The sequence below is a fragment of the Chelon labrosus genome, assembly GCF_963514085.1.
Source record: "Chelon labrosus genome assembly, chromosome: 19".
Taxonomy (NCBI): Eukaryota; Metazoa; Chordata; class Actinopteri; order Mugiliformes; family Mugilidae; genus Chelon; species Chelon labrosus.
In genome coordinates this window covers 24,243,230-24,258,026 of record NC_140352.1, presented here as the reverse complement: position 1 = coordinate 24,258,026, position 14,797 = coordinate 24,243,230, and the positions used below count along the sequence as shown (strand labels likewise).

General features: G+C 40.7%; 1 protein-coding gene across 1 annotated transcript in view; it reads left to right on the top strand.

Moving 5' to 3' along the window:
• rbfox3a (RNA binding fox-1 homolog 3a) overlaps positions 1-14,797 on the top strand; it is a gene marked incomplete at both ends in the record, with an annotated part of 224,532 nt that overhangs the window by 59,593 nt on the left and 150,142 nt on the right. Inside the window, one exon of the mRNA XM_084567708.1 lies at positions 11,178-11,299. Within this exon, the coding sequence (XP_084423834.1) occupies positions 11,178-11,299 (122 nt within the window). The remainder of the gene's footprint in view (positions 1-11,177; positions 11,300-14,797) is intronic.

Genomic DNA, 14,797 nt, shown 5'->3' with positions numbered 1-14,797 from the left:
AATGCACACACTCACATACACACACACCTGGAATCCAGTGATGTACATACATCCTGGTGTTATGGATTTAATGATTTCCCTGGAGCGAACATTAGACAGACTACATGTATGTATCACCAACTACATCGACGGCTCCCTTGACCTTGCAGATTATTGCTCTCCTCGGCAGCATGCAGTTGCGTGTGTGTGTGTGTCTTTTCTTTATGTGTGAGTGTACAGCATCTTGTATTAGAACAGACATGTTCACTATTGATCCGTTTCAGACACCAAGTCTGAAACATGCTCACACATCTCTCACGCAGGTGAACCACCACTTCAGGAGAGAAAAGGCTCCCCACCATTTGACAGAAAGAAAAAAAAAAAAACTCACCCTGTCTTCTTCACAGACATGCGTATATACTGCTGGAATCAGAGGAACCCTTTCCAGTGATAATTTAAAACTTTATGACGGACTAATACAGAAGACTGCTGAGGATCATTAGCAAAACACTGATGCATGGTAATTCAACAGGTGGACATTAATAACAGTAATATTGACAATAGCCAGATGTGCCTTGTTTGGTTGGGCCTGGGTGGTGGGAGGAAGTCCAATGGTGCTGATGTGTAAGATCACTAGTTCGAACCCCCTCTTGGGCTAAGTCTAAGTCCAGGGCTGAGGGAACCTGATCAAGCACCTAACCCCCAAACCTTTCCTCAAGAGCTCCATAAGTGCCTGCCCACTGCTCTGAGCATACTCACTATTCTTTGTGTGTGTGAATGGATGGGTTAATTGCAGAGAAAGAATATCCCCATTAGATATCAATAAAATAACTTAATTCTTTTTTTTTTTGAGCTGTGCTTGTCATTGTCATCCTCCCTTTTACTGCCAGCCTTTAACATTCTCTATACTTGCAAGGTGTTGTTTTTCTCTGTCCCTCTAAACATATGCATGTTTCCCGAATGCTAATGGCTGAACTCCAGTAAACAACATATAAAAAGTTTAACCAGTGTGGACAGAGGCATATGGTGCGCTCCCAGGCCAGTGTAGAGTAATGAAGTCAAATTTGCTTCCTGTTGTTTCGATCTGATTTAACCAATATTTGTACATTCTGAATAATTGAGTGGATTTTCTGCCTGTTGCAAAATACCGAGCCTTAAATCTGCATGTATAATTGAACATATTTATGCTAATCTAATTGTTCTACAGTTAGCTGGCTTTGTAGTGCTTAGTCTCCGGAATAAACAGGCGACACGAGTAGAAGCCGGCACAAAGCTTAGCGACCCCTCCCTGTCCTCCCCCCCTGCAGCCCCCTGGGAATCCTCTCAAAGCAGCTGTTGACAGAGGCGAGACGAGGTGATTCCAGGCGGGGGAGAGTGGCGTATTTCCAATCTCACTTAAGAACGGGCTTTGAAGCAAACCGTGCACCATACTGCGTTCACGTTTTACTATTTGTGTTTTGTGCCAATTCGAGCAAAAGCTTCAATGCTGGGAGCTGAATGCTAAGTTGTCTCTCCTCCACTGACTCACTGGTCGGATTGTGTGTGATTTCTCAAAAGCCTCTTACTACAAGGAACAGCTTTTCATGAGAATTCACTAAATATCAGAAGATCCTTGTAGATTATACGCATGCTGGCATGGCCATTATACTGGATAGTCAACATTAGGGTTGCAGCTATTAAGGTGGGGTACTTACATTACAGCCTAATTGTTTATGCAAATAATGTAAATTATAATACGGGTCATAAAAATGTGGCTCATTTTGCCTGCCTGCATCTGAGGGCTTCCCTCACAACCTCCTGGTGAAGTGCCATCACGTTTTGGAAGGATGGAGTAAACCGTTTAAGTGTCATCCACTTGTTCAACCTCTTTGACATAGTTTCTTCATGTATTAGAAACTAACATGGTTATTATATAAATCAGATTTTACTTTTGTAAATTACCTTTCTCAGTCACATGCTGTTTCAGTTAGGTTTTCCTCGACCCCCTACCTTACCTCCACTTGTGTGTGCATTTGCTTTTCAATGCTGTACGTCTAAACTTGTGGAATTCTTCACATCTCAATTTAAAATCTGGCATCGTCATCACAAGCAGAAGCCCCAAAGGGTTTTCTGTTTGCTAATTTGCTTGATCATCAGCAGAGAGGGATGATCCAGGATGATGCCCCCCAACCAGCTCTGGCCCAATCCTTCCCCTCCATCAACTTGCCTCTTTTTTTACCTCTGCCTCAGTGGACCTTGGCAAATGTTGCCATGTAAATACTTCCTGGGGGTGGGGAATGCTGTCTGCCACGGTGCACATAGTCACCGTACCATGGTGTGTGTGTGTGTGTGTGTGCGGGAAAATGGGGGTGGGCTCCCGGCCTGGCACGGCTGTGGCCCTGCTGAGGCTCAAGGCTGTTGGTGGTGGATCAAAGCCCTGCTGGCCAGGCAGCCAAGCCGGTTAAAGTGATAGGGGCAGGCAGACCCACCTAACCAGCTGTCCCTGGTGGAGAGCCAACGGAAAGGTAGAATGGAGAGGGGATGCTAAAGAGTAAGGATGGCAGAAAAGTGGAGGGGAGCAGATGAAAGGTTGGAATAATGTGATAAATGAGGCGAAAAGAGTGACAGTTAGGGTTAAGGTTAAAAACACTCTTAAATAGTAAGGGGTAATGAAAAATACTTATTAGTGGAAAGATGGACATGAGAGCAACTTACAAAAACTGCTGAAAATAATAGATGAAAGAGGTGAGGGGAGAGAAATGGGGACAGGAGAAGAAACAAGACGAAATGGGAGAATGACATGAATAAGAAAAGTACAGTAAAGAACAAGTTACAGAGGATTTGCAGAAAGGGACAACAAAGGGAGTTAAAGATTAAAACTAAACACTTACTAGACAAATAACTGACTGGTAAAGGGGTAGTAAAGTAAAAATAAAAAGACAAAAAAAAACAGACAAAAGGCTAGCCTGGTGGATACAGACCATAGACTGTATATAAATATGGACAATGTGTCGCCACTTCCTTGCATTGGTCAAACTGATGCTATTTCCCCGGGGATACGGGCAGCGCCATCTTGCGAGTTTGAAGCCAGAGTCTGCACAGTACGAGAGTGAAGCCACGCAGAGCCGCAATATTGATGACCTGACCACACTTCCACCAGACTCACTCATGTTTTCATTAATACTGTGTTCTGCTCCACCTCCACCAATTATAGAGAAATGCTGGATTATACACTGTACATATTTAAAAAAAATTGTTTTACTCTCGCGGCCCTATGGGATGCCCTAAGAAGCGGTTGGCATGGCAACTGGTGGTCACTATTATGTCACATCCTGTTTCTATCGCGTCAAATAACTAACTAAAACAAAACTTATCCAAACAACTGATACTTGAACATGCATCAAAGTTTTATTAACTGCCTAACACGCAGTGATGGGCATGTTACTTTTAAAAAGTTATTAGTTATAGTTGACCAGGCAACTAACATGGAGGAGGTGGAGCTTATGACCTACCGTATACTGCAGTCAGACACTAGGGGGAGCCCTACTTGCTTTGGCTTCACTTTCACTTTATCAGAATATGAGTCTGATAACACACATTTTAACCGATACAGGGAAATAGATACTGCGTGCAAATGGATAGTCCCACATCAACAAAGTCTGTGACTATAGCTTTCTCAACCAATGCCTTAATCACTGTTAACTGTTCATCCTTTAAAGTTTATTTCAAAGTTATTTCATTGATGCGACAGCGAACTCCAAACAGCTAGCCTCTATGACAGCAGCCATTTTGTTGTGAACAAATTCAACTCCACAGCCCTCAGATGACGTGTATGACTACATCGCTGTCACTCTTCTGTCTGTCACCACATATTGCCCACCTTAGTGGGTTTGATTAGCCTGGCAGATATTTGTCAGAGCATGTCTGCCACAAATAATTTGTGGCTTGAAGAAGTTGATCTGACTTCCAGACTAAGAAATAACAGGGAACTAGCAAGAGAGAAGATTATTGTTAGAACGAAATATGTTTAGCTAAACAAGAGTCTTGGCCTGTTGGATGCAAACTTCTACAAAGTGAATCAAAGCTGTGAAAGACCTCTTGCTAGATCATGTAGTATTCATCTGGGGTCTTTAAGGTGAGACAACTGTGCTGATAGTCAAAAAACAACAACAACAACAACAAAAAAAACATTCCCCTAAAGTTAGAACTGCAACAATGTTGGGAGTTTTATTAAATGTTAAAACAGAAAAGAAAACATGGAAATGTCTGCAAATGAAAATTGTTATATACATATCCATAATTAGCTTATTTGCTTATGTACTTGAACTGGTAAAACAGTTCCACTAAAAACTATAGTTTCATATTATTTATATTACTCAGCGGACATTGCAGACTTGTAGACACAAGGACACAAGTTGGGGTTCAGTGTCTTTCTCAAGCCCACTTCAGCATGTGGTCCGTGTATCTGGGATTGAACCACTAACCCTGTGGTTTGTGAGCAACTTGCTCTACCGACAGAGCCACAGCCACCCTTATGATTTCAAAAGTGGGTTCAAGTGGGCTTCTTTTGTTTATTATGCATAACATACATATTGTCATACATACTGCACATGCACATGCATGCACGCAGACTTCCACTGTCTTTCAGCAACCAATTAGCATTTTTTTTTTCTCAATACAGCACTATGTTAAATAAACATACAGTCAGCTCTGCTGGTGTGTGTTCCAATTAAGAGCTGTTTTATTAGGTTGCAGTTCACAGCAGCGTGTGGTGGTGTGTGTATGTGTGTGTTTATACTTGAGGGAAGGTTAGTGAGTGTAATGGAATCATATTATTTCCTCCACATGGCTTGTCAAGGCCCTTTTTATGATTTGAAGCTAATCCATAAGGATGCTAAACATTGATTTAGCCATGCACTGATGAGTTAAGAGGAAGAATGTCAAAAAGACCTCTAACCGTTAATATTGCAAAACACATATTTGATTTTAAGAATTATGGGGTGGAACCAGTGACCCTTTATTTTAGTCTTTAAACTCTGTAAAGTTGCAGCTGCATAGAGAGAAAAAAAAATTAAAACGATGACTTACATAAAAACATACATCAAATACAATAAGACATCTACGTCCGACATTTCCGTCCTTATGTCTTTTCCTCTAGCATGATATGATGCGAAATGCATGTACATTTTTCATGCAAGCTAAGCACCATGAAGTCATTGTGTGTTCAATTGTACCTAAGCATTCATGAACATGTAACAGGTACTGTATATATACATATACTCTATATATGGCTGATTTTATTAGGTGATCCATCAGTTGAGTTAAACAAAATCCCTGTAATGTGGCAAAAAGGCTTCTTTACACGACCACGGATGCTAAATCTCTGCTGTACTTAGCTAAATCGGTGCCCTGGACACATTAGTCTCCAGATGACTGGCTGGTAATCAGAAACTATTGCAGCTTATCCATGGGTTTTTATTGGCCTTTATGATATTCATCAGCAGTTATTAGTAACATTGCTGACCAATCCACTGCTTGACTTGATGGGCTGTGAAGTCTTTATTGGCCCTTTTGGATTTCTTGATGAGGGGAGCAAGACGTTCAGAATGTTACCAAAGAGCTGTAGTAGAAACGGCTCTGAATGAAATCTGCTTTATATTATTTTCATTAGCTGATAACATCACTCAGATGGGAAGCATACCACAACTGAGGCTTTACAAATAGCTTCAGCTACTTTGATGGGCTTTGTCCAAATCAGTCACTGACTTTGGAAGTCAGAGATTAATGTGTTATTTACAAAAATATATGTCAATATACATAATCTGATGAATTTCAAGGTGATATGATGATCTACATGTTTAGAGACACTGAAGGTATTTCACATTGACATTTAACAAGAGATTCAATGCTTTTTGGTCAAAAGTGTCATAACCTTTTCATTTAGTTTTGCGTTAGTTTGTTTTGTTGTTGTGTCTTAAAAAATAAACTGAAATCCGTAATGTGACCCATTGGACTAATAGAGAAAAGAAAACAGTAAATGGTTCAAACCCAAAGGTTGTAATTACAGACGCAAATGTTTGTAGTTATGTGATGAAAAACTTGTTCAAAAAACTTGCTCGAATTACAATAAATTAGTTAGATGTGGTGGTTATGACCCGCAAGCACAATTAAACCTTTGTGAGATGGGCAAACAAGTACATAAAAATTTGAGCAACTTAAACTCTTACAGAATATATAGTGGAAAAAAGTGAATGCATCTCCTAGGGAAATTTTACATTAAATAATTAGCCCTCATGACAATAAAAAATGTCAGCAGTAAATAGTGAACAGAAGTCAGGATTGACTTTAGGCAGTGGCGGGCCGCGCATTTTCCACCTAGACCTTCAGTGCCTTCCAACCGTTAGTAAAGAAAGACCCATTCTTAGAACCACACTTAGAACCATTCAAAAAATCTCCTCTCACTCATTGCAGCCACCGCTGCGCTACAGCTGCGCACCAGCATCACATACGTCAAATCCAGCAGAAGCATCAATGTCGGCAAAAACATGCATACAAGATGTAAATACAATTCATTTTACTCACCAGAACTTAAGAAACAATTCAGAGTTCTCCTCGGAGTCTGTCAACCAAGGGTAGTGTTCATAGTCGCTGTCCTGAAGGTTTTCCCGGCGTGTCAGGCTAGCTAGCTCAACTTTAGGCAATGCTGAGCTGATGCTCCAAGAGTTTATTTAAACTGACTTCCACCTCCAGTTCTGTCTGAAGAGTAAACACCCTGTGTTGACCACATCTCATCCACACTTGCCTAGCCTTCTGCTTTTGTTTATCGTGCTACAAGTATTAACTGTATATAAATACGGACAAATGGACATTGGCCAAACAGAATTTTCCCAGTATTTACCAGTAAAGTTTTTGTTTAATTAATACTGCTCTACTTCTACCAGTTACAAAGAAATGTTGGATCCAGAGGTTACGCGACACTTTTTCGTTGTCCGCCATTTTGACTGACAGGGTCATAAAAATCCCGTCATAATCCATTTTTACCCGTCACTTTAATTTAAAAAAAAAAAAGATAATAATGACATTCAATAGCATTTAATTTTCATTCATTTTCAATTAATATTCAGTAGCGGTGGTGTGAAGATGCTCCCTGAACCACTCTTTCACAATTTAAGCCCGATGAATCCTAGCATTGTCATCTTGGAATATGCCCATGCCATCGGGGAAGAAAAGAATCCATTGATGAAATAACCTGGTCATTCAGTATATTCAGGTAGTCAGCTGACCTCATTCTTTGGGCACATAATGTTGCTGAACCTAGACCTGAGCAACTGCAGCAACCCCAGATCATAGCACTGCCCCCACAGGCTTGCATGATGCATGATGGGTGCATCACTTCATCTGCCTCTCTTCTTACCCTGATGCCCCCATCACTCTGGAACAGGGTAAATCTGGACTCATCAGACCACATGACCTTCTTCCATTGCTCCAGAGTCCAATCTTTCTGATCCCTAGCAAACTGAAGCCTTTTTTTTCCAGTTAGCCTCATTGATTAGTGGTTTTATTAAGGCTACACAGCTGTTCAGTCCCAATCCCTTGAGTTCCCTTCGCATTGCACATGTGGGAATGCACTTAATTATCCAATAGGAGGCTCGTACCTATTTGCTTTGTTAAATCCAGGTAAGGACTTCTTTTTTGGCCAGGCAGTGTTATTGCCCATGGTTTGATTGGCAGTTGGCAAACTAGCTTGCAGGTGCATTTCTGCAACCTACCAGATTGGAGAGTGGATTGTTTCACCTCAGTATTTGCTTTGATTTCATCCACTTCCCCTGTGAGATCATGTATGATGGTGCATTCAATTCCCCCTGATATGGAATGAATAATATCTTTTACTGAGTGCTGTGCTATTATTTTCAACGCTGCGTGAAAGTATGAGTTTAGAGAGATGAGTTTCAGCTTCAGTGTGTGATGCAACCTTATCTCAAAATCAGGAAGGATTTCCTATAGCCTGCATCCAGCTTAAATGGGATTTGTTTGTGTGGAGACTAATGGATCTGTGTCTCTAACTATGATAGGCATCTGGATATCAGTAGAGGCGATGGTTAATGCAGGGACAACCAGGCCTGTGTTTGGAAAGTGATAAATACTGGGAGGTGAGCTCCTGCTCAGAGAGGGAGTGCTTCCAAGCACTGGAGAGGAGATGATAAATTGGTCTGGAGAGGGAGTGTATTGGGCACATCCAACTCAAAGACCCCAGGCCTCCAAACACCTCCATATGTCCAACTCATATTTTCTTTTCCTCCTGTCCTACTAGTCTTGCCATCACCATCAGGTGTAGCAAACTGAGTAGCCGTCACACACACATACACACAACCCATGAGCTGCTGACTGGGATGCAAGCCTAGCAGATGCACCCTTGCCAAAGAACCAGGGCAGGACCTAGCCAACAGGCTACAACCGTGTGTGTGTTTGTGTGTGTGTTTGAGTTTGTGCTAAACCACTGAGAGTGATGGAATGTAAGATAGGCCCGTTCTTGCAGGGCCAGAAGAAATCAGCCAAGTCAAGATCATGGCACAGAGGAAGAGCTGGTGCAATGAGACAGAGTGTAATCTGGGTGAAGTGTATTTTAGAAACCCCAGAGGAGAGCTTCATTTACCTGCTCTCCTCATCTCCTACTACACCAAACTGCTGTACACCGCAGTCACATTGGGTATTATGGGTTTTACTGTAATTACATCTGCAGACTGACACTCCACACCTATTCACTCTGTGGCTTGGTAGCTGCTAATCTGTCATGGTTGCTTAAAGGGAATTATTATTCGTATGCTATGTGTTGTATATAATATTACAATGTCTAATGCTCATGTTAAACCCAAATGTACTGCGGAGCTGGTCCCACATCTCTTTACATGGTCATCAGCTGCAGGCAAAGCACACTGACGATGACAAACCACGGTATTCTTGGGAAATATACATTCACGTTGTCTACTTGTGTAGCGTTTTAGGATTTTAATAGACTAAACAATTGACAAATCTGGGATTTATGTGGGCTATAGCTAGGAATGAGCATAAAATGTCCACTTAAAGTTGCGCTTGTGCCAGGTGTTTGGAGACAGAAACAGGCTTTTGCTTTTCAGTCAGGAGAAAAATAATTGCTATTCAAACTTAGGTGCCATCAGGGATTGTATTCACACGGAATGTATGCACTGGTTCCATTACAAGGGCACTGTGTTTAGTTTGCTTTTACTAAATGTAAAACAAGGAGTGTACACTCTCATAAACACAATCACCAGCAGCTGTTATCGCAGTCGTGGCACTGTGCTTTTCTATAGCCACCACCCTCTTTAACCAACTCTAACTAACCCCAGTTTGATTTCTTCAGAAATAAACTACATGAATGTACATAAATGACCAAGCACATCAGAAACATGCAGAAGCTCTTGAAACTAACCCCGTGCTAATTCACATCACTGCTTGCTCCTTTCATATACTGTGATCAAAAACAGATGTTGCATCATTCATCAATTTATGTATTTATTTTTTTAGTTCAGTGCAGTTATATATATATATTCAGATTTTACTGTATAGATGAATAGGTTTTTACAAATATTTCGTCCCCCTTGGCCATTATCGGACAGCCTTTGTTGTACCTGTCAAAATTCTTAACATTAATAATGTACTGTATCAGTATTGCGTTATGCTGTATATATAACAAGTATCTTTGAATACTCGGGCTGATTTCTATAAGCAAGACAGGACAAGAAAATAGAGAACAAAGGAGCCCATTATTGTTTGTACTCATGTAAGACCTCCAGTCTGACCTGATCAGGGTTGTAGCCACCAGAGCACAACATCATGGCTGGTATTAGTGAAAATGGGTTGCTGATTTCACCATGCAGCACAAGGTCCACAGATATTTGATTCTTCATCTTTGTGACATCTTTGTCACATTTTATATGCATTAACCAAACTGTTCAGTTGAAACAAAGCTAGACAGAGACATCTTAGCGCAACCAAACATGGAATGCCAGTCTTTTTGTTAGCTCTTTCACTATTATGACCCATAACAGCAGCTCTGATATCAACTGCAGCCCAAACCATGTCACAGGGTTCAATCTGGCACAAACCAACTGGCTTATTAGCTCGTGGTTCCCTTATTTGTTCTATTTCACCAGTAGAACAGTAGACTGTTAACATTTCTAGTGTGTGTGTTTTAATGTGAGATCAACCTTCAGTTTATATGCTGTGTCTTACAACCACCATATTGAATGAGGCATGGAGGCAAGGAAAAGATGACAACAAGAACTGGTGGAGAACAAGGCATTGTTAGTATAGTGGAGAGGGAAAAGTTAAATCCAAGAACAGAGAATGAAGGAGGAGGCGGCGACGGAAGAGTAAAGGTGGACGGAGAAAGAGAGGGGATAAAATGCAGGTGAATGACACAGGAGAAGAACAGAAGTTAGATGAATGAATGACAGTCTGTCCTGCAGTCACTCTCAGGAGTGCAGTTTCAAAGACAGCCCCCATAAAGCCTGGCAGGCTGTAATGTTCCCCTGGCTCATCCGAGTTTGGCATGGCATGGTTTGGCATTCTTTCTATGTGCCTCCTTTACTGTCTCAGCAAACCTCAAAAGCACAAGTGACACTTTAATAGCCCCTGGTTTTTACTCTGCAACTTAAATCAAGAAAGGCAAGAGGCATGGCAGTAGTGACTTTTCCTTTGTTTGTTTTTTAATTTTGTTGATCCTGTGTTTTCTTTTCTTACTTTATATGCATTGTTTTATCACCCACTTATTCTGCTCGGCCTTGTTTGAACACCATCCAAAAGTTTGTAGGGAATTTTGCACTCAAACCTTATCCAGGGAACTGTTGTCTAGATAATGCAAACAGGAATTGCTCATAGCCAAAGCAACAAGACTTTCCATGATAACGTCTCCAACCATTTTTTGTCGTGTGTAGAAAATGTTTTTTTCACATTTTTCATTTGGACATTTCGAGCCAGTTTTATTTTCTGGATTTGTCCTTTTGCTAGCATATTATTTAAAAAAAAATCCAGTTTATCCCATTTAGATGCAACATTTTATTGAAGGAAGCAAAGAGAACAGTATCTTTAGGACTGATCTATTTTATTACCGTCCACTCAGTGTTTTGAAATCTGCAAACTGTATATACATTTCATTAACTGTGTACAGTGCTAATAAAATGCTTTTCATTGTTTTGCAGAAACCAAGCCAGGAAGTGGTCTGTGCAAACCAGGAACCATTGCTTTGTTTGGTAACGTGGTGTACAGCGGGCTTCTCAACGAGCACTTCTGGCACCTTGGGGTTCCCCTCGTCACCAGACTGGTCAGTTACTGAATTTTGGATTTTATTCTCGCTTCGTGTTGTTTCTTCAGCTGCTGATTTCTCACTTTCTCACACCGCGCACACACACTCTCGATTGTGTGTGCTATCGTATTCATGTGCGTGGCATGTTCACTGTTTTCATCTAACACTGCCACAATGCAATGTGCAGCTTTTTACAGATGGCAAAATGACTGTTGTGGCTTTTGACTTTTGCAAAGTAATGACACAGACAGTGTCCAAAATCTCCGTTTGCTGCTCACTATTCAGGTAACGGTTTTGTCTTTTATAGGGAGTCATGAATAAGTGAACAAGGCAGTAATTTTGGACACAGGCGCTCTCGCAATGTCTATGACTGATTCTTGCATTAGTAGGTTGTGTCTGTGCCTTTGCAGCTGCTTCTACTTCAGGACCAGCCCCGTAAATAATGGATTGAGTTCTAGCATTAACACAAACTAATGCAATATTAGTGGTATTTCAATTAACTTTGAATTAAGTTGTAATCTCTTCTGCGTCAATTGGTGAATGCATGGCTCAGTTTTATTGAACCGCTGATAAATGTTATATTTGATAGATATCGATGTTGTCTCCCCATCAGGATACAGCAGAGGATATTTGCTGGCTCAGTTTGATCACTCATCCGTGAGCCTGTGAGACAGACACACTCCCAGATTTGTCTCCTCGCTTATTACCTCTGATGAAAGACAGCTGATTTTAGGCGTATGGGAAAATAATTGTTGACCTTGCTTTCAGCAGATATTATACGTACATCTGTTTCAAACGTTTAAAAACTGAAAACGTGAATTCTACATTTATTTTCTACATTGTCAACATTTTAAGAGTACACATAGGCTACCGTGATATAATCAACCTTTTTATTAGGTACATCAGTCGTGTTTTATTTAGAGGGATGTTGTGCACAACACACACACAATCAGACAGTCAGGCGGCAATTTGAAATGATTCAGAGCATTGCAGATGTTGAGCGTTGAGAACATATATAGCAGCTGGCCTCTCTCATCTTTTTCATTGACTATTCACAGCTGTCTTCACTGGGTATTCTGATTTCCTGTGCGTTATTAAAAAAAATAGCAACAAATGAGTATGGTCAAAATGTGCTGGAATCAGCTTTTGCAATGACATTTGTGTTTGTGTTAGACTGTTGCTTTTAGAAGATGATGATTATGATCATGCACCACTGATATGGCAGGCCTTTATAATTAGAGACTGGAGCAGATGAAGGCCAGTATCTTGTGCTAATATTCAGTCATTCTAACCATGGTGTGAAACAACCATGTTTATTTCTTGGGAAACCTTGAGCGGAATGAGGGTTAGTCTGCACTGCAAGTATTGCACTTTGTCAATACAGAGTGAAGGAGTCCTTTATACACGGGCTAATTTATGTTTCAACTCCATGACAGTTCTGAGGCTTAAGTCATCAAATGAACTTTATATTTCATTGTCCTTCCTTCATAATGAGTGTGGCGAAAAATTCCTAGCCTGTTGTACCATATTTGACTTTTAATTCATTACGATTTTCAATTTAACTTTTACGTATTACACAGTGTGTCCACACAGTAGTATAGCTACTTTTTCTAAAAGGTGCTTGGACTAACCCTAACCCTAAATGTCAAATATATAAATATGTCAAAATGCTGCATGTTGTATTGGTTTTTACTCTATATTTTTACGTGTCTACTGCAATCTGCATGTAATATATGCAACCCAACTCCAAATAAGTATTCGTACCAGCCAGTAGTTGGATTGCTTCATAGAGTCAGGAGCTTCTTTTTTTTTTTTTAAAGCCATTGACTTGTTCCTTTCTCTAAGAGACAATTAATGTGTTAGTTAAGGTAATTGGAAATGAATGGAAAAAGACCACCAAAGGTAGAGAGAGACACACCACTGCTCCATAGCACTCGCTCCACTGACTTTTTGTGCAACCAATGAAGGAAGCAGCTGCCCTAAAAATCTAATGAGAATGTCTGTCGGTTTACAGGCTGTATCAAAGCCAGACCTATAATGCAAGTCTGGTAGTTCTGGTCCACAGGGTGCACGAGGTACAGACGTGATTGTTGTTAAAAAAATGAAATAAAATAAAAAAATACAGTGTACTTGATATACTTGAGAAATCTTTGAGGGTTCTGTGCAGTACCTTAGCTGTTCATAAGACTGCGCTCCTCTGAACAGAGACCTCTGACGTTCTACCTGGACAATGCTGGAGCTACTCTCTCCCAAATGCTCCTATTACAACTGGGGCCACTTTCAGATTTCACCTTCCACATTTGCTCCAGTTGTTCTCTCCGCCCATGCCAGTTCTCGATCGTCTAATTAATTTTTCTTTCCTTTTTCACCACACCTATAGCAACTGCCCTCTTCTGCTCCTTGCCAACCGCCACTATGTCTGCTTGATTAGCCAGCAGCTGCTTGTCTGTCTGAAACTTGAAGTCCCACAGGATCTTAGTTCTGCTGTTCTCAATCATTTTTGGTGGTGTGTTGATGATCAGGTCTGTTTCAATTTACATAGTGCCACCGATACAAATTGTTTTACCTTGTTATTTAACTCAAACTGGAACCATGAATTAAAACATAGTGTGCCAGTCCAACAAAGAAAGACATGTTTTAAGGCACATCAGCATCTTTTTAGACCAAGTGGCTACACGCACTTTTTTTTTATAAAGCATGTGTCAGGAAATGGGGTTTTGATCGGTTTGTTGAAGTAAAAAGTAAATTATTTATCAGTTAAGTTATAAAAGAGTATTGGACTGATTTATCGCTTCGATCTCAAAGTGCAGGCCTGCTTGTGGTTCCTAGAATTTCAGAAAGTAGAATGGGAGGTAGAGCATTCAGCTATCAGGCTCCTCCCCTGTGCAACCAGCTCCCAGTTTGGGTTTGGGTGGAAGACACCCTCTCATTCGTTAAGGTTGGGCTTCAAAGTTGATTTTCTGACATTCTGCTATAGGCCTAGGCTGCTGGGGGTCTTCCCATGATGCACTGAGCACCTGTCCTCTACTTTCTTTCGTCTCGCACCGATCATCTATCTTCTAATTTCTTCTCTCTATTCATTTGTGTGCTACTACTGTACAGCATGCTGTTAGCTGTGTGTCCCTTTCTCCTTATCTCCCATCCCCTCCCCATCTCCCATCCCCTCTCCTCTCTTCTTCCCCCCGTCTGGAAATGCATGTTTCTGATCTGTCAAGCTGCATTATACATTCATTTGTGGTCTTGGCCTCATCAGCCTGCCCGTTCTTCATGGTCTACAGTTATCCGTTCCTACCATAATAATGCATAATCCTCTAACTTGACTATGATGCCTCTTATACTCAATCATTATACCAACAATATACAATTTCTTCAATTAATATTTTGAATGCTAACTCAATCCATTGTTTTTTAATTCATTAAATCTTGTTTTTGCATCATGATTAGACACTACAGCACATGGATGCTTTAGTCTGATATACGTACATATGTATCATCTTGTTCCTTCTGCTGCTTCTC